General features: G+C 45.6%; 1 protein-coding gene across 2 annotated transcripts in view; it reads left to right on the top strand.

Moving 5' to 3' along the window:
- The first annotated feature begins 160 nt into the window (after positions 1-160).
- SCCRO4 (DCN1-like protein SCCRO4) overlaps positions 161-20,552 on the top strand; it is a 31,274-nt gene continuing 10,882 nt past the window's right edge. Inside the window, exons 1-6 of one of the 2 annotated variants that reach the window (XM_089566890.1) lie at positions 161-318; positions 1,384-1,445; positions 3,860-3,991; positions 6,214-6,299; positions 8,731-8,807; positions 11,461-11,552. In XM_089566890.1, the coding sequence (XP_089423016.1) occupies positions 301-318; positions 1,384-1,445; positions 3,860-3,991; positions 6,214-6,299; positions 8,731-8,807; positions 11,461-11,552 (467 nt within the window). In that variant the 5' untranslated portion in view covers positions 161-300. Of the gene's footprint in view, positions 319-1,383; positions 1,446-3,803; positions 3,992-6,213; positions 6,300-8,730; positions 8,808-11,460; positions 11,553-20,552 lie in introns of both variants that reach the window. The other variant, XM_089566889.1, reaches the window with a different exon arrangement.

Raw genomic sequence — 20,552 nt, 5'->3', positions numbered from 1 at the left:
AAACCTGGGACAACACTAACTACAGAAGCGGAAGTTTAATAATGTAGTAGTGTCTTTCTAATTACCTAAAAATTATAAGATGTCTTAGCGCTATTCATAAAAAAATATAACTGCAGCATTAATTTTGTTGGCACATTTTGCTTTTTCTTGGTCTCAGTATAAAACCGTAGTACGTGCCGGACCACCCTGTGACTTCTTCAATCATGCTTGTGATGTGCACGGAGGGGACGAATTGAATAGAATTGTCTCGATTGCAATTATTTGTAGCAACATTCAGCAGAATAATTTGGCTAAATATCGATGCAGGACACGCAGAAGGTGGGCTTATACTTTACTTTCCTGTAGCAACTCGGCCGCGATTGCTGCACCCGTTTGATAGCGAGTCGGCACTGAGCAGCTTGCGTGACCGTGCGCTGCTGCCCTTTCATTTTTTGTTAAATAATATCTACTCGTAGATGTGTCATTGACGGCTGAGACTTCCGAGTTTTGGGACGCGTTTCACGCACTATCCTGGGTCTCTTAAATATATCAGGACTTTATTCAGCAAAGAACAAAAAAAAGTCTCCTTCTATAAACGAGAGTGAAGGGACCTGCAAGAGTAGTATCAGTGGACGCGGGGCCCTGTACTTCTTGTACGTATGAGTTTGTTGTTTATAATAGTTAAACGGCATAATATACGTCTTGGGAAAGTAGCCGGGTAGTACGGTAGGTTCGTTTGCCTGTTGGCGTAGGCGCCTGACGTAGGAACGCCCTTGGTAGTAGCTACGTTATGTCCGGCGTTTGCTTCTCGAATGGCATAGGATGGACTGAAATCATCGCTCGCCGGTGCTGTTCTGTTTGTAATTCTCGTTATCCTTACTTTATGCTATAATACTGGTGCATGTATTTCCTCTGCAAAGATCGCAGCTTGCCTGAATTGCAACATTTTTTTTTTCTTGTTGAACAAAATGGCTCTCGTCGGACGGGTGATATGAGCGTTGTTATTCGATCGGGTGACCATTTTTTTTGTTAGCTTACCTGGTGCTCGACGATTTTTGCGTCGCGGGTTCGCTTTTCTTCCTCGATTGTGAGCATGTGTTATAACCATGATTTCTCGGACCCTACAATATTTGATGAAATGCGCTGACTAGTCAGCTGCGCAGTTCCGCGCTGTGCGATGGTTTGATCACTCGTCCTCGCCGTTACCAGTCTTTGAGGTTGGATACTGTTGGCGCATGATGCGACACCGCTTATATAAGTTTTCTCGCATTTAGCATTTTTATAGTGCTCATAACCTTGTTTACGCGCTTGCCTACTTTTTTGATTGTTTCTTGAACGCTTGCCGATGTCTGATCTCTTGGCGCATCCTCATTAGTTGCCCCTTTCGCCTTTTTTGCATTTCAGTCACCGTGGCGCACGCTAACACGACAAATTCGTCTTGCCTCCAGTATTCGTTTAGGAATCTAGTGAGTGCCAAATTCCTGTTCTTAATCTCGTCCCGCTTGTGGCCTTGTTTACATGGCACGCGAGCACCTCGGCACGTTGGAGGAACATGAGTGTCTTGAGCTCGCATGCGTGTGTTCAGTTATTCAGTGTTCAGTGTAACAAAATGTGCAGTCATTTTCATTTGTTTTGTGCTATAACCCAGCAACTGTTCAGTTTCCACAGGGCCAGCAGTTTAGGGTAGTGAAACATGCTATCATCCAAAGAGTAACTGATGAACATTTGCATGCAAGTGGAGATTTGACACTGCACTCGCCCATTGAGCCTGGTCATGTCACTGTCATCAGAACTGGTGGATAAGGTGCAGTTTACTAACTGACAGGCAGAATACAATATTGCACAAGTTGTTCATGTGGAGGCTAAATCAACAGTAAGTTGAAATGCTGTCAAAGTATGCCATCCTAAAATGTCAGCGCAAGTTGATCTTGTATCTCTATGATCAGGATGTGCTTTGAGCTTTTATTGATGTGGGCTTTGGTGTCAGCAGCTGTTGTGTACACGCATTGTCGTGCACACAGTACAGGAAGGCACATTGAGCCCTTGTAGCTGCTGGGCAAATATCATCTTCTCTTGATATGCATGTTCCTTGCTGTATGAAGCCTAATGCAGTATGATAACTAGATAAATTGAAGAGCGCCTATGTGCCAACCCTTTTTGTATTGCACGAACAAATGCTGATTAGAAAAAATTTCAACCGACAGCATGTACCTTGTTTTGCTTAATCGAAAGGTGAAAGTTCTGAAGGAAAGCTGCTTATTTTTACATAATCTGATCACATCTCTGATCAGTCTGATTTACATGGTGATAGTGTATCTTGCTGCTGCCTACTTTTGGTTGCATGTTGCACTGTCCTATTCTGCTGTAGCTAGGTGTGTCTGCATGACAAAGTGATGAGCTAGGAGGTGCATTTGGCCAGGTTTCTAGTGTTAAAGTCTGTATTGACGCCACATACTACGGGCAACATGTACTGCAAGGTGCCAAGACTGCTTATGGTGTCTCTAGAATCCACGTTGTGGCCACTATAGTCGGAGACAACTCGAGAACGAAGCAGCTTTTCCCCATCAAAGTACCCTCTTCCAGCTAACAGTGTCGATTGATTCTCTTGAACCTGCTAGGGTGAGAATGCAGAGAGTGGCAGATGAAAGGGGATTGTCCCTCCCCTCCATGGTTTGGGATAATGCCCTCCTTGCATTGTCCGCCGTTCCCTTCATTGCGACGCTAGTAGGTTCATGAGAATCGATCAGTGCCATTGGCTGGAAGGGGGTCTTTTGACAGGCAAAAGCCGCTTCGTTCTTGAGTTCATTTCTTCTGACTATAGGCCACAGCAAGCCTTAAATCGTAATAGTGGCAGTTTTGCAGATATCAAAAAACAAAGGCAGGATACCCAGCATATAGAAAAGCCGATGCTGCAACAGTGTCTTGACTGGAGAGAAGCGTTTGCTAAAATGAAAATTATCAAACAGACAAAATCCCCAAAAAAGCTTTCAAGCAAACTATCACATCTTCCCTCTGTGAACAGAAACCTGTTTTGCTGCTTCCATTGCAGTTAAGCTTTTTGCATGCATGTTCCCTGTGTGTATAACCATTGTCTGTATGAAAAAAAAAATGAAGGAGTAAGTTTGCTATTCGCTGAGCCTATGTGGCTGGTACTATGGTACTTGTTGTAGACAAGGCAGATGGTAATGTACTTGCAGTGAGTATTACACAGCAAGTGCCACTTCAAGGGCAGGCAGAAGGATTCACTTCGTACTGGTTCTTGCCACTCAGCAGTATACATAAGGCCACAAAGATAGCACCTCTTGCTGAGGTTCCCCATTGCCGTTGGGCCGTCCGACACTGTATTTGAGCTGCAGTCATAAATTCATTTTCATTCATTTGAATGTACAGATCGATAGCATCTGAAGGCTCGCAGAACTTGTCATTAGAAATCATCCGCACCTGACCGGTATTGGGTTGTGTATAGGTGCTAGCAGTATGGAAGTTACCACACACGCATGTGTCGATGTGCGCCAGACGCAGGCGTGTGGCTACTCTAAAAATTGGATGCACGCCCCAGTGCAAGTAGCAGTGGGGAGTGCCACCAAATTTAAGCATAGTAACGATTTCAGGAATAGTACTCCTAATTAAAAAAAAAAACATTATGGGTTGACCAAGCTTTAGGCACGTATTACTGTCCTCTTTTGCAGAGCACATGGCATGCTAGCATCACAGGCCGATCCTCCTGTGTTCATAAGAGCCACGAATGTGCAATTGGCCTGTGGTGACATGTTTTGCCTTTTGTGTGGTGCTTGACTGCTTCCTGGTTGCATGTGTCCCACCAGACGCTAGTGGAGTCCAGCAGCCTGTTGACAGGAGGCCGAAGCAGCCACCCCGGTAGCAACCAGCCCCTGCTCTGCAACCACACTCAGCCACTAGACTTCAGAATGGGTCCCCAGCGCCGCCGGCGTGCCGATAATCATGATGATGATGCCATTGGCGCAAGCAAACGCCTGCGTGCAGCGCATCTAGGGTGTGCATTGTTCTGAAACCCCTTGTTTTTACTCCAGTTGCAAAAGTGGTACACATGCGTAGGAAGAAAAGTTTCACAGAGTCCTATTGGCTGAAAACTGGCTAATTGGCATTCACACTTTGGTATTTATTTTGCTTTCCCTTTAGTGTTGCAGCACCAAGTGATGCAAATTGCAGCTAACTTGGTAAAGTAGTGCTCTGCAGTTATGTTTTACTCCAAGCATGATCTTGTATTTCATGTACTTATCATCAAATGTATTGTTTTTTTTTTTCAAAAAGTTATTTCCCACTTTGATTACTTCCCTCTTCAATATGTGGTTTCCTCGATTGAGCACATTGTGTTTTATTATCACATTCGTAACAGTGGTGCCTGCCTTGCATTGAGTGCGGTAGTAGAGTAGTGGGAGCCCTGGTTGTAGCAGGCGTGCAGCACTACTGCTAATGTAACAGCCTTTGCAATTGACTTACGGCAAATTTTGCTTCCAAATGCATTCTGCTAATACTGAAGATAGTGCAGCAGTCTATTACATAATAAAGACGTTGGTAAGGATGAAAGTGGTGCTCTGGAAAAAAAAAAAAGAAAAGTGTAGCTAAAGCTGCATAAACAGCTAAATTTTGGGTGCGTGCTTTCTACTTTGTAATAGTTTATAGTCGCATTTTGATGGAGGCGAAATGCTAGAGACCCATGTACTGTGTGATGTACGTTAAAGAACCCCAGGTGGTCGAAATTACTGGAGCCCTCCACTATGGCTTCCCTTGAGCTTGAGTTGCTTTGGGACGTTAAACCGCATAAACCAAGCTAAAATTGTGTATAGGTCACTTGAGGTGTGAAAAAACAATGATATAATCACTACTTCGTTGTTTTAACTCGCTACAACGCTTAAGCCAGCCTGCCTCAAGAGCCAAAATGACAGCGAATGAAAAAGCAATGATTATGTCGCTGTTTTTCTACGCCTCACGTGGCCTATATGAAACGACTCCACAGAGCTGTTGAGACCAAAAAGCAGTGGAGAAAAATTCTATTATAAATTATTTAGCAGTCATCGCCATATGCCACGTTGTGATCCATGCATAGTAATGTCTTACTCTTCATTGCGAAGCAGAAAACATGCCACCAAAATTAGGTGTCTCGACTCCTTTAAAATATACATGCCTTGCTTTTCAGGCATGAATTTTCAATTGTTGATCTTAGTTTAGGTTGTTTTAGGTTTTGGACATTACAAAATTGCCCATGTTATGATGTGAAGGGTTCTGTTGCCTCCCAGCTTAGGTGTTTGCCATGTGTAAAAAAAATGTCTTGAAAAGGTTGAACATTTTTGTTTACCAGTGACCAGCCTTTAAGCTCGCACTAGAGGATCGAAGAATTGCACTTACATGCACATATGTCTTAAACATCCATTCTCTCCCGAGACATCTCTGCCATACCGTTGTGACCAAGTATCCATCTGAAAGATTATTCAACAACAGACCACATTCTGTCAGGCCATTGGTACTGCGCTTTGAAGATAAATGCGAAGAGTTAGCAATACTAGATGCCCTACCGAATATTACACATGTGCATTGCGCCATGGTACAGCTTCCCTTTAGTATGTGACTTCTCTTCAATGTTTTTAACCTTAAGGCTACAGAAATAGGTGCTTGACATGTTCTGTTCTTGAAGCTACAAAATAAAGTTCTCTTTGAAACCAAAACTATTTCGGCAAATGCGGAGAGATTTCGCCGTTCATTGCTTCTTGTTAACATGGGCATGTACTGAAAAGCCTTGTGTTTGATTGTGTAAGGTGCTTGTAGCTCACATTTAGGAAATATGTAGCGATGTTAAGGGTATTTATTATGACTTCTCTGCATGCCAAATCTGCAAATGATGGCTTAGTGATGTGTGTCATAGAATTGCAGCCCGAGGCAATAGACATGTATAAGTGGTAAAGCATTTCTTTTGCATTGGCTGTTAATCAGTGATGCTATTTGCTTTCATTTGTAATTCAGTTGACCAGAGGCGGCTAACAATATATTATAGATCGCAAAACCACCTGTGTTACTGATTTTTGATTATAAATGGACTGGCCTGTTAGTTTTGTTAAATGTTCACGGCTTGTACAGAACACCAAAAATATCCAATTGAACGTTGCATCAGGGAGTGCCCAAGTTTACTACATCGCAGGTTGGGTTGTTCATTCAACATAAATGAATCCCTGTGTTTTTTTTTTTCCAATGTACTCCTAGGTCTAAAAAAGCTGCCTTCAACTCTGATTCCAGTATGTTGGGTTTTTCTGAGAAGCGATGCCTTGCCCTCTTTCAAGAATACACATGTGAGTTGCTATTTAAGCAGTTTCTTTATGGCGCTGTTGGTGTGATGCAAAAAAAAAATTTGCCAAGAAAAATGATTGTTTGAAAATGGCAGTCTTAAAATTTCCTGCCATCATTCCTAAAGTTCTTATTGCAAAGATGGACACTTCATTTGTACTGTCGATTCATAGCACTTGTGTTAGTTGAGGTTGTGTATAAGTATTGCATTTTCTTAACGCTGAAATGTGTACCCCAGTAAGCTTTTAGGAGCCTTATCAAAACCTTTTGAGGGCCCATCACTGTAGCTCAACAATAAGATTGTTTGTGGAATGTAATTGCGTTTGTAAGCATACTGAAGAGTGGTTCTTTGGAACTGTGCCATATTTCGGTGGAGGCGAGATAATAAAATGCCTGTATGCTATGCTACGGCAGCACGCGTTAAATAACTGAAGGTGGTCGAAATGATCTAGAGAGAGTTCTCTACTGGAGCGTCCCTCATAAGCCATGTGTCTGTGTTGCTTTGGGACGTTCAACTCCACAACTGACAATTCACAGGCTTGCCATACTCTGCACACCAAACTCAAAAGTTCTTGAAAAGCACCAATGCCTTTTTTTTTTACAAGAAAACTGCCTCTGACATTTTGTTCCTCGTGCTTTATGTGCAAAGCCCTGTGTCAACAATTTTTTGTAGTGTAGTTGCTTTTCTGTTTTATCTGCAGCCAATGAAAATTTTTTTAATTTATTGCATTTCTGCAAAAACTTGCTTTTTTAATGCTGGAGCAACATACGGGTTCAGAGCTGTACACTTCCATACGGCGGGGTTGAAAAACAGCAAAAATGTCTTTAAATTCACTGTCATACCTTGGTAGCATCTGCAATGCACTTTTGAAACATCCAGGGGCTTCAATCAAGCGAAACTTTCGATTTAGGTTTGTTGCACAAAACTGTTTACGTTATTGGCTCATCTCTGTATTTCTCTCAGCCTGTTCGAAAAGCTGTTAGCTGTGGCACCTGTATAGACGTTTTCGTTGTGCGAGGGAGATATTAAACGCTTCCTCTCTGGGCTGTTGAAAACCGGTTTTACTGCCGCTTCCACTGTGTTAGAACATGATGCTCGCAACATCCTAGTGAGTAGTATGGTGATGGCCTGGGAGCACTTACTGGAAAGGTCTACTTTAGCTGCCTTTTAGAGTAGGCGAATTTTAGTTATTGAAAACGACCTTGTTTGAAATGAATTTGTTTTCTTCCAACATTTTTCGTATCTTTGGGAATTTCTTGCTTGGTTGGCAGAACTCTGCTAACATATATAGGCTAAGAAATCAGAGGCTGACTGTAGTGATGTGTTAATAGTGATTTATCTCACCACATGTCAGTGGCATCTTTTTTCCTGTCTTACATGGCAGGAGTAGTAGTGCTGCTATTATCACTTTGAGCTCTTAACTACCAGTGACAAGTTTATGTTGCATGTAAAATTTTTAAATCATTTTGGTTTAACATTCCACAGTAACACAGGCTGCTAGGGAAGCTGTAGCGGAGGGCTCTGGGATTAATTCAGACGCAGTGGGCAACGCTGTTGCCACCCTTCGCAGTCTTGTGCAGAAGAAAAGCTACGGTAAACCTCGATGCTCGGTTCCCGGATGTTACCAATGAAAGATTAATGTGCACTGACATGGGCACCTTTTTTGCGTTTCACCTCCATCGAAATGAGGCCGCTGCTTGCTACCCCCTAATGTTGATGACAAGTTGGCTTGTCGCAGTAGATTCCAGGCATTCTCCCACATTGGCTACAACAGTGCATTCTCCTGTACAGAGAAAAGAGTTATGTAAAATGAAGTGTATCATGTTACCACTTGTGTGGTGCGGCTAGTGCCTTGTCTCCCACTCTACCAAATGAAGTATGTGTTGCCACAAACACAAAATCTCAGTGCCTTGCTGCAGTTTGCATTTTTTCATGTTGTTCATGCAAACTAATGTATACTAAGTGCCCCGCCGCGGTGGCTCAATGGTTATGGCACTCTGCTGCTGGCTCGAAAGATGCGGGTTCGATCCCGGCCAGTGCGGCCGAATTTTGATGGAGGCGAAGGTCTAGAGCGAAGGTACTGTGCGATGTCAGGGCTCGTTAAGGAAGCCCAGGTGGTGGAAATTTCCGGAACCCTTCACTACGGCATCCCTCATAGCCTGAGTCGCTTTGGAACGTTAAATCCCAATAAACCGATAAACCTAAAGTTGTGAATTTTTTTAAAAAGCAAGGGCACTCATGTATAAATAGGTTTTCAGTACATGTTGGAAAAATGTGGTAAACAAAGCGAAGGTCTTGAGGAGGTTCTGCATTTTGGGCACTCTTTTTCTAAGGCTTTTGCAGAGCTAAAGAGCTAAACAGAGATTCAGGCTGACAGCTTGCTGCTTGCTCTCCTTGGTGCAATCTTCTCATTTTTGTCACTTCTTATGCTTCAGCTGTGGATGACCCCAAAATGATGGGACCTGATGGCATGGAGAAATTCTGTGAAGACATTGGCGTGGAGCCTGAGAATGTGAGTGCTTGCTTCCCCTCTTAAGTCAAAAAGGTGGCGAGAAACGCGTATACAGTTAAATTTTGATGTAGCGATGTCCTTTGCCAGCTTCTTTTCCTCCTGTGGCTACTGGCTCGTAGAAGACACAAATTTATTTGTGTGGCTCATGTGGTAATGTGCGTTTCAGGCCCCTTCCCTAAGGACTAAGGTGCCACACAGGTCACGCAATACTTGAATAATTTTTGCTCATATGCATGGCAGGAGCAGAAAAGTAACATGTGCAATATTTATGTTTTGCCATTTCCCTCTAGTTGAACTCTTATTTAGCCTCTCCCCCCTTGAGTCTCTGGTTGCATTACCCTGCTTTCCAAGACCACTTGCATTTTCTGTTACTTGCAGAAATTCAGCTTCTGCCACGGTTTTCTGTGGTGGCATTGATGGTGTCTAGTGCTGACACTGCTCCCCTTTCTACTGCGACGTCTTGATAGCAATGGCAGTGCAACTGTTAGAAAGGATAGAGACTGTACTTTAACGTTGTGCTCTGTTTCTGAGTACCGTGTGCCACCTATGACTGTAACTTGGCTGAAATGTTTATGGTGGCACACTAACAATTGAGCATGTTATTTAGCCATGCTCAAGTTATGGTTCACGGCCCGTGTACGAGCAATGACATCTGTCGATTAGTTTATATGGATGAGCTTGTTGGTGCACCGTCATTTCTGAAAACAGTATGAATAACGAGATGAGAAAACAAACGGGACATGGCTCTGGCTACCAGAAGGGTTGAAATGCGGGCCAGTTGGTACATTGTAAACGGAAAAAAAAACAGTCTCTTTTGCTCAGTGATTAGTGATGATGCTGTTGCGCATGCTCTGCTGGCCTTGCTCGGACCATGTATTTTCAAATAAACTTCAGTTGTTAGTCCAGTCGTTGTGGTGTGTACACTCTTCTTGTCCGTTGTCTTGTGTGACTGGTTTTTTTTTCGTTTTCTGGCTACCAGCTGGGGCATTTATTACAGGGGTTGTAATATGTACAAGTGTGTTAACTGTAGGACGTTTCCTGCTGCCATGAGTTATGCAGGTAAGCGCATGGACAGAAAACCTTTAATATGGTAGAGCAATTTATGGTGTGCTGACATGCAGTGGCCCTCTCCAGAGTTTCACCAGAGTCATGTAGACTTCATTTAATATATTGATCATGGTGTCTCTGTGTGTCCACATACTATAATTTTCTCCCAACTTTGAAGAGATTGATTACTTGCATGTTTGCAGTACTTACGATAGTCAGTCCCCTTCGATTCAGTCCACGCAGGTGCATTGCGTGTTTTAGTCACTATTTTTTTGTTTATCACCTCCACAAGAGTATTGGTCCACATAGCAGCTCGGTTCTGCACTCAATCGGTCGGTTCTCTCATAGTCTTTTATGCTCTTTGCAAGAATGGTAGTGTGCCCATTCTTTGTTGTTTCACATGTTGCCAACGACAAGTCTCCAGAATTCTTGAAACGCAATCTAGGTGCGTAAACGTTACATGTGAAGCTACTTATTTTGTGTGAAGCTACTTCAGTGTTTGCCTCTTTCACTGACAGGATGCAAGTATAAAATGGGCTTGAGATTATGTACATAAAAATATGCTGCAGCATTCACAGTGCAAGATGTAAATTATTCAGTAAAAGAGCACAACGAGAAACCTACTAACTCCTGGTGATGTTGTGAGCCCTGTGGCATTTTAAAGGGACACTGAGGAGAGCTCTATTAATATTTTTTTTATAGCAAAATCCGATAGTTTGGCATTTCATGGCTTTGTTGCCACTTGGCCGGCAGCGAAAGATGCCTTTATTTCTAAGAAATTTGGATTCGAAGTTGAAAAAGTTTTTCCCGCCACTCTGATTCAAACTTGGGATTCTCCTATGACGACACAGGACTAAGTGACGTGAAACATGACGTGCACATGACGTAACGCAGACTCCGTGATTTCTGGCAGCCAGCAGTGCGGCCCAGCAGCAGCCGAAAAGAAAGCTACCGCCGGCCGCACATTGAAGGCATCTATCGGCTATTGCGGCCGTCGCTTCGTTTACGTTTGCACCGGCGTTTTGCCAACGTTACAAAGGATCCCGTTCTCGAAGTCGTCAACGAAGTTCTCGCAAATAGACACCTTTAGCATACCGCTGTGAGCAAGCGCTGATTGGTCCCGACGCTGCAGGAGCGCGCGTAGCTGTCGGGTACGTGGCGCCATCTGGCGACGTCAAGAAGATTTGCGCATGCATTTGCTGCGCCTCAGTGATTCGTGGCTTCTCGTGTCCTAGTGTTGCTAGAACTATTGGTTCCAGCAACACTGTTTTGTTCTAATGACGTCATGAAGCTTGTACTTGCGAGTTTGGCCTGCGGCGGCGATACCTGTATTTTGGTTCTTGCTCTTTTCTACATTACAAGAGCTTTGTTGTCAGTATGAATGGCGTTTTTGTAATCAGGAGCTGGTATTCTGTCGAGGCAAGTCAACTTCAATTTCTCCTCAGTGTCCCTTTAAAAAAATTTTTTCCACTTTGCAATAACATTTCTTGTGTGTGTGCTATGAATAGTAGATGATACGAGCACTGCAGGAATCGGTTTGTGTAGCGTACACTCAAAAGAGCGAGTCTTGAATTCAGCCCTGGGTGGATCTTCTTCTTTGTTAAAGATTGTCATGCTGGTGCTAGCCTGGAAGATGGGTGCCAAGCACATGGGTTTCTTCAGTGAAGAAGAGTGGCTCCACGGTCTCACATCATTACAGTAAGTTTGCCTTTTTGTATACAGCCAGTCCCAGATATATCGAACTTCAAGAGGATCGCGAAATACTTAATACAGTAGAACACCGCTACTGTAAACTTAAAAATATAGTAAAGTGAAACTGCTGTCCCATTTTGCCTTCCGTAGATGACTGCGTGTATTTATTTTTGTTTATAGCAAAGACATCTTTAATGCAATAATGGTTATAATAAAGAGCGTCTGGCCATGGCAACTTGCTTCGTGCGGTATGATGACATCATGGAACATGCAGCCTAGGACATCTCAGACCCACAGACATGAAAAGGCATAATCTTGAGGCCAACATTTGGAGGCATATGGATAGCAAATACGATAAAACGGCGCTTTTTGAGATGGTTTAACCACTAGACGCATGAGCTGCAAGGAGAAGCCAGCCTTTTGAAGTCCTTGGAGCTGTGAGGCATGGCGCACATGAAAATAAAAAAAAGTAGCTAAACTGAATATAAACTTGGGAGGCGGCAGGGGTCGCTGAGAAAGTATAGACAGTAAAAGTGCAGTGAGGAGTAGGGAAGGGAGAAAAGAAAGAAAATTCGCAGCACCGGGCATTACGAAGCAAGATGGCGGAGGCTGAGTGGATGGTTTTCCTGCGCTCGATTTTGTCGAGCCTTTCTTAACTACAGTCGACGACCGAAAATTCGGACGCCTGATTTTTCGGACATGCTTGATTATTCGGACTTTTTCGCGGCACCGCGACATGGCCCATAGAGCCAATGTGTAAGAGCGCTTGAAATTTCGGACGCACCGCAACTGACCACTCGATTTTTCGGACCACGTTCGCACTCGCCGCCAGTACCCAAGCCGCCATATAATGTGTAGTGGAACCTCATTAATTCAGACTGCAGGAGATATCGAAAACTTGATCAAACAAAACGAAATTCAAGCTGAAAGGGAGCCTCTTGCGACGCTGAAATTCTGCGCGAGTCGGCACATTGCGCTCGCGTGTTTTCGAATTCGTACTGTCCTTGAATGTCTTCCGCCGCACGAACTTGAACCGTAGTCTGAGTTCACGGAACTCATCTGTGCCGAGTCTTTAGTCCCGAACACGGAACGCGAATGCGGTCGGGAGGCTACGCGCACGCCGTGGACTCCGCGATCGAAGCGCGCTTCGGGCGCGCCGCCGGATCTTATCGCTGCCGCGATCTGCTCCGGCGCTGGGCCGTTCGCGGAGGTCACGCGCGCGCACCGGAGCTTCCAAGTGCCGTCTATGGATGGCGCCGTGATCATTATCATCAACATTTTTCTCGGTCGCGATTTTCCGCTGTTCACATCGGCATCAGTATCGCCAGCTCCAGCCTTTCGTGGCGTGTCAGCATGCGTGTTAGCGCGTTCGCCGTGATAGTGGCTTTCGCGTGCTGCCGCCGAGCTTCACAGTTTTAGCGCGATGGGCAAGCACCTTAAACTATTTCAACGCCCGGCACCAGGAATGGGGTTACGTAAGCAACAACGCCAAGGGTCAAGCCCTACTGGATGATATAGTGGCATCCAATTTCTACATAGCCAATGACATCTCCTGTCCCACGAGGACTGGTAACAGCGTTACAGCGGACACATCTCCCGACCTTACGCTATGTAGGAACGCTGGTATTGTGAAATGGCGGAACCGACAGGAAGATTTGGGTAGCGATCACTTTCTGCTGGAGCTCGAGCTCAGCAGAAAAGTCAGTGTGAAGCCTACAACCTACAGGCAAGAGAAGCTTACGGATTGGTATAAATTCAGAGCTCTCAGAGAAGAACATGAGCATAGTGACATAACCTGTATCCAGAACTGGACGGCAACGCTGCTTGAGCATGTGGAAAGAGCAACTGAGGAGGTTCAGGTAGATGACTCCCAAGATAGAATGGACAGCAGGCTCTTCAGCATGTACAAAAGGAAGGAACAGCTAAATAACCAGCTGAAGCGCCAAAGGTGGAACAGAAACCTAAGGAGGGAAATAGCTAGACACAATGTAGAATTAGAAAGGTATGCTCGACAGTTGGAATCTCAGAGATGGGATAATAGATGCGAGGAAATGGAGAAAAGCATGGGAAAATCTAGTACATGGCAGTTGCTCAAATTTCTTATAGACCCAAACAAATCTAAGACGGCTATGAGAACTGAGCAAATAAAAGCTAGGTATAAGTTTAATGGCACAGATGAGCAACTTATTGACACGCTCAAGTCACTGTATATTGCTCCCCATGGGGCCGCTAAATATGACGACTATAAGGGACAACCAAATGAGGAGTTGGATGCCCCCATATTAAGAGCCGAGGTCAGGATGGAACTGCTGAAGCTAAAACGAAGGTCAGCCCCGGGGCTCGACAGAGTAGAAAACAGAATGTTGAGAAATCTGGATGAAGAATCAATAAATAGCCTCACTAGGTATCTCAACCAAGTGTGGAAAGCAGGCGCTGTCCCCGAGGAGTGGAAGAAGGCCAAGATCACGCTTATACACAAGCAGGGCAAACCTCCGAGCTTGGAGAACCTCAGGCCAATCTCACTAACATCATGTGTAGGGAAACTGCTTGAGAAGGTCATCCTGACCAGACTGACCAAATACATGGAGGATAACGGCCTCTGGCCAGATGAAATGGTCGGATTTAGGCCTGGGCTCACCACCCAAGATACAATGCTAAGACTCTATGGAGATATAGTAGATCAGCTGGACCTCGGCAACCTGAAGGCGATCTTAGGTATAGATCTTAAGAAAGCCTTTGACAATGTCAGCCATGACGCCATCCTTGATGGGCTAAATGAGATAGCTGTAGGAAAAAACACCTATAACTACATCCGATCGTTCCTTAGGGACAGGACTGCTATCATTACCTTTCAGGGCATCACATCCGATGAGTTCCCCATGGGATGCAGAGGAACCCCACAAGGGGCTGTCCTCTCCCCATTTCTCTTTAATCTGGTAATGAGGGACCTTCCCCGCAAGCTTAGAGAGATAGAAGGCTTAAACATCAGCCTCTACGCAGATGATGTAAATGTCTGGCTAAACAAAGGAGGCGAATCAGAAATGAAAGAAAAGCTACAGAAGGCAGCGGATATCATTAACGAGCATGCGAAATGCGTGGGTCTCAGCTGCTCTCCGCAAAAGTCGGAGCTATTTGTAGCAATGAGCAAGCGCAGTCAAAGGATACCGGCAATCGAGGTTACACTTGAAAATAGAACGATACCAATTGTCGAGGAAATAAGAATCCTAGGCATGTATATTAACAGAAAAGGGAAAAACAAAAGTACGCTAGACAAGCTCAAAGCGCAAGCTGAACTTGTCGTCAGAGCCTTCAGAAAGGTATCTAGAAGGGGGGAAGGACTCTCAGAGTCCAGCAAACTGAGACTCACGCAGGCCTTCATCGTTAGCAGGATATGCTACGCAACCCCATTCCTGAAAATAAACAAAACCGAAGAAAAGGCATTAGACACAATCATCAGAAAATGTGTCAAACGAGCGCTAGGGCTGCCCATTTCCACGTCCAATGATATACTGGAGAAAATGGGCCTGCATAACAATTGGAGAGAACTGACTGAAGCGGTTAGAACATCGCAAATCGAAAGGCTAACATCCACACCCGCAGGAAGGAAATACCTAGAGCTAGCCAAATGGGCAACCGTAGATAGCACAGTGAACACCAGAACAGATCTGGGAAGAGAAATAAGAGAGCATCTTATTATCGCTCCCATACCTAGAAACATGCATCCCATCCACGACAAAGGCAGAAGGAAAAGCAGGGTCGCACAGCTGACTGCTAAGCTAGGCAAGATGCCACAGGGAACCGTGGCCTACACTGATGCCGCGGTAGGCACGCTAGGAGACACCGTCTCCGTAGCCGTCGGGGATTCAGGCAGAACGTTACGCGTTGTAAGACACTTTGACTTAAAACCCCTTGTGGCGGAGGAGGTTGCAATAGCGATCGCTCTAACTCAGCCAGGTACCAAATACGTAGTAAGCGACTGCAAAGCCGCAATTAGAAATTACAGCAAGGGACGCATCCACGAAATGGCGGCTAAATATCTAAAAGACTTTATCCCAGCCCACAATATTCAAATTATCTGGACCCCAGCCCACTCGGGTCTGGTTGGAAACGAGGCCGCCCACAGGCTCGCCCGCTCCTCTTTACCCCGGGGAGCCGTGGACACCTCATACGAATTCAGCACTAAAGAGGAAACCAATACCTTTAATAGCATCACAGACATTCAGAAAAAGAACAAAAGGATCTATCCTCCTCCGGATAGATCGCTTAGCTCGGCTGAGGCCTATGACTGGAGAAGACTCCAAGCTAGAAACTTCGCATCCCCGCTCTGGAGGAGCTGGACAGGAGGTGACACGAGGGAGGATGCGGAGGTGTGCGAGTTCTGTGGGCATATCGCTACACTCGAACACATACTATGGAGATGCCCCAGTGCCCCAGGATATGGCAGAATCAATAATGCAGAGGAATGGGAGACCATACTCAGAAGTGCCGACCTTAGCATACAACGATACGCTACCCGCCTGGCAGCAGAAGCTGCGCGACTATACCGTTGCTAGTCTTCCAGCTGCGACGCTGCCCCTCCCCGGACGCCTGCGTGCGGACCCGGAGGGGCACGGGTCTTCTTCTGGCGGAAATAAAGTTTCTTCACTCACTCACACGGCTGGGAGTTAGCTCTCGAACGCGGGCGGTAAGCGTGCGGCGGGCGGGAAATTCGACGTGGCCGAGAAGTGCGTCCGATGATGGTGCAACCAAAAGAGAAACACAAGCTGCAAAAAGCGCGCTTTCCGAGGCAAGCCGTGCGAGTTTCCTGAACTGGAAGAAGAGCTGCTCCTCTATGTGATGGAATTTCGGAACAACGGCTACGCGTTGACAGCGGACATGCTGCGCGGCTTCTTTAGGCATGAGTGTGCACCAGAGCGCAGCACCAGCTCAGGAGTCTAAATACTTCGCGAGTGACGATTGAACGTAGAATAAATGTCGCTCATTCCCTGGTTGGTGTGTTTTTACTTAAAAAATTTTTTTTTTGCATATCGCGTGTATGGGCCGCACACCGAAAATTGGCCCTCGAATCTGGAAAAAAAAAGTGCGGCCCTTATACGCATTTATACGGTATTTCGCGCGGCGAAATATAGTAATGAGGAGCTTTAGAATGTGTGCAATACAATTGGCCGCTTTCTCCGGCATAGTGGTAATAAGTTCGTGATTTTTTCGGTGAAATTTGATTTTCCGGACTGCCCGATTTTTCGGTCGTTTTCGCGGTCCCTAGAGAGTCCGAAAAATCGGTTGTCGACTGTATTCACTCCGAAATGACACTGAGGCCATGGAAGATGACACCATGTTCATACAAAGCTTTGGTTTTCATATGGAATTACATGTGTGATATTCTTCGCCGTGTTGTACTGGTGTAAATGCTATATTTAGACTGATGAAATCAGAAACAACATAAAATGTGATAACGAGACAATAAGACCAGGATGTTTCTTAGTCTTTCTTTTATAAACAAACGCTATGTGTTTATTAAGTAGCCGATTATCTGACGGTATCCTCAGAGCCATGCCATCACCAACATCAGTAGTACAATGTATGCAAAAAGGCACTAGGTGAGCTTATCTGTAACCTAGAAGCAAGAGTACACTGCACCCATGATAGCGATGCATTTACGCTCTGTAACTGCATAACATGAGTAGACTACTATTACCTATGTTCGAGCTGTGAACAATTCAGTCGCTTGGCCATCAGTTTGAAGTGCTGTGTAATGAACTGGAAGGGAAGAGTGTAGTAAGTTAGTTTCCTATGAGCCCTTGCACCAGTCACTTTAGTACACCCTACCTATTGCAGTAATGTACTTTGATGTTATTTATATGTATTTATGGCTTGTACTCTGTGGGGTTTAAATTGGGGAGATAAACACGTTCTCCCCACTTAACCGTGGCTGACACAGTTCAAAACCTCGCGGACCCCACGCGTGGTCGCGTACGCTACCGAGCGCACACCGACCACGGCGGGCCTTGCTCTGCGGGAACAAACGAACGACACACTGGCTGACACAAACAAGGCATTTATTGCTATAACAGCAATAACGCCAGCTAGCAACAAAATACACTGAGGAATCGAGGACGTCCGACTCACCAGCACAGTTACGAGCGAATGTTCGCCCACGCTAGGGCAAGGGAAAACTCCGAGGCCAGACGGGACGGGCTGGCGGGAGCGTGTTCCGACCAGAAGGCGCCCGTCGATGAAGAGCGGAGCCGCACGCGACACGTCCGCGTGCTTTCCCGATGCCGAGCAGAAGAAAGCTGTCTCTCCCCTGCGCGCGCGCAGCGAAACGCCATTCGTGGCGCTAGTGTCGCTGCGACGCGAGCGCCCTCCCTCGTTAGTTAAAGTAACACAACTAAGGAGAGTGTGTTGCGGGGGAGCTAACCACAGTTGGGGGTGCATTGCGGGAAAGCGAACCACAGGGGACGAGGGCATCCCCACAACTCTACAGTGTGTTGATTCTGTGTAGTTCTCGCAAAACACCACTGATAAACCAAGTCTGATATTTAATATGAGCTGTTGATCACAGTTCAGTTCTCCTGGTTTATCTCAGTGGCTGAGGAGCTGTGCTGAACCTCCAAAGTTCTTTGAAATATGGAACGGAATTAACATTTTTTTCTGCAGACCTTCCAAGTCTAATTTAAGGGGACACTGAGGATAAATTAAAGTTGGGCTGTATAAACATACTATGGCATTCTAAAAGAGAGGCCACTCTTGCTGAAAATGTAGCTGTTTTTTTTTTTCAAACCCTTTTTAGGACCATGGTATGCATGTGGGTCTCCTTGCTTTAAGTGCTGACAGATGGGGGAAAATGGTTCATGCTGAACACTATCGAACTGTCAAGGTCCATTCAACATCTTTTCGTCTTTCGCCAATAGGCCTATTTGTTGTTCTGTGCATTTTTGCAGTTAGGCACGGCCCACTTTGGCAGTAAAAATAAATTTTGAAAAATCATTGAGCTTTTGGGCCTTTGCCTCCAGTCAACTGCCTCATAATACTTATTGAACCAATTTTAAATTCTAATGCAAGCTTTCTCATGCGTCGAAAAGTCCGAGGTTTGGATGCATACCACATTTGAGGTCTTCTTAAAAAGTCATTTGTACAAACGTCTATACGTTTTTTTTTTACAAGATCAGTGGTCGAAATAGCTTGAAAGCAATGTCATTCAATTTCTAGAATCATTCTGAGTGTAATTTTACCATTTGTAAGCATGCGATATATGCATACAGTGCCTTATAGGCACCCTGCGCATCTAACTCCAGCGCGACGCGCGCGCCGCCGCCAGTGGCGCGCGCGTCCTTGTCAGGAAGGCGGGGGCAGCCTGAACTCCCGCGGTGTTGCGCGCGCCGTCACGAAGCAGTTGTGCGCCTCTTTACCGAGCACAAAGGGGCACATAACAACAGCAGGACACATTGCTGTGTTGTAGGATGCAATAATACATATATTAATTCGCCTCGAACAAAGTTTTATAGATTTCCAACGCGACATTGGGAGACGGCCCACCCTTCGCGACGGGCAACACGCACGCGCGGTTTCTGGTCAAACAATGGTCAAACCCGTGCGGAAGACGCTTACTTGACGTAAGCGTTAACCTGCATTAACCTCCTAGACAGGTCTTTGAGTCATGGCACATTCAACAGACGCGGAGGAATGTTAATGGCTCTCTGGGAACCCTTCCCTCTTCTTGCACACACGATTTCCGGTCATTGACTTGTCTGCCAGCAATATGTGGGTTTAAAAAGCCACGCATAACTCGCCCGTGGTCACACCCGAGGAAGAAGCACAAATTTTCCGCAGTAAAGAATCGTTTACCTTAGTTCCAGTTATGCGCGGAATTCTTGCTCGCTTCCACTGCGCCTTGTCGTCCAGCGTCTTTTTCGACAGCAAAGGCACGTTTTCAGGGGCAACGCAAACATGTTCCTGATAAATCTTTGCTCCTCATCTGAAGCACTGGGTGATAATTTCCTACAATAATAATATATCCAAATGTCGAAGATTCAGCTAGGGCACTTGTACTAAACGTGTACAAATTAAACAAAGCTTGAAATGAAATTCCGCTTCTTAAGCACAAGCTTTCGGCAAGAATCCTGCATGAATTAGCTGGGATACTCCTTTTTTGCAGAATTTGAATCAAACAGTTTGATGTTTTCCGCATATGACTTTCAGTGCGCACACCGAAGGTGCGGCAAAAGAGAATGTTATGAAATCCGGTTTGCGTCGTTGGCTCAAAAAGTGAGGTTTTCTAATTACCTTCAATGTTATGCCGCCTGGCTGTCTTTGAAAGTTTAGGGCAAGCCTTTTTAAATGCAGGAACACCCCAGGCTTGCGGGCGGCTCGTTTTGGAGAGCCCCAGCGGCCCCAGCGTGTTTATATTTGCCTGCGATGCCTGCCTTGCAACTGCAGCCCGCGGCAACAAGCTGTCTACTGGAAGATAGCTACATAAAAAAAAGAACTGAGTGAGAGTGCAGCGCTCACAGACATTAGGTAGAAATATTTGTTAGCGTTAATTTGATCGTTTTCGGTGGCGCAGTGATGCTTGTCTGCGCAATGCACTTCGCTCCCGTCGCACGACACCACCTCTTTCACATTGGCCTGCGTCAAAAAGCTCCCTTCCTTTCCTGACGTTCGCTCCTCGAAAGTATTTTTCAGCCTCATGAATGAATAAGTCAAAATCCCGCCTCTACAAACAGCGGCAGCCGCTAGCAGACGCCATCCCTACGAAGTCACGGGGCGAGCCTTCCTGACAGGGACAAGGAACTGGCCGCACGGGGGAGCTGAACGCAGCCGCGACAGTGGCGGTGCCTGGCGGGTGCAGGGTGCCTATACAGGGTTAGGCCGGAAAAGTCCAAAAGATGAAATAGAGGTGTCGTCACCGCTGGCCAATTTTGCAGGTGAACCGCGTACGTCGGCACCGAATTTCGGGCGTAGTTGTCGGAGGCTGTGCTACACCACAGTTCACTTCAAAATGACGGC

The sequence above is a fragment of the Amblyomma mixtum genome, chromosome 1, assembly GCF_055824585.1.
Source record: "Amblyomma mixtum isolate Tamu chromosome 1, ASM5582458v1, whole genome shotgun sequence".
NCBI lineage: Eukaryota > Metazoa > Arthropoda > Arachnida > Ixodida > Ixodidae > Amblyomma > Amblyomma mixtum.
Note: the sequence above shows the minus strand (reverse complement) of the source record. Positions and strands in the feature narration are given on the sequence as shown.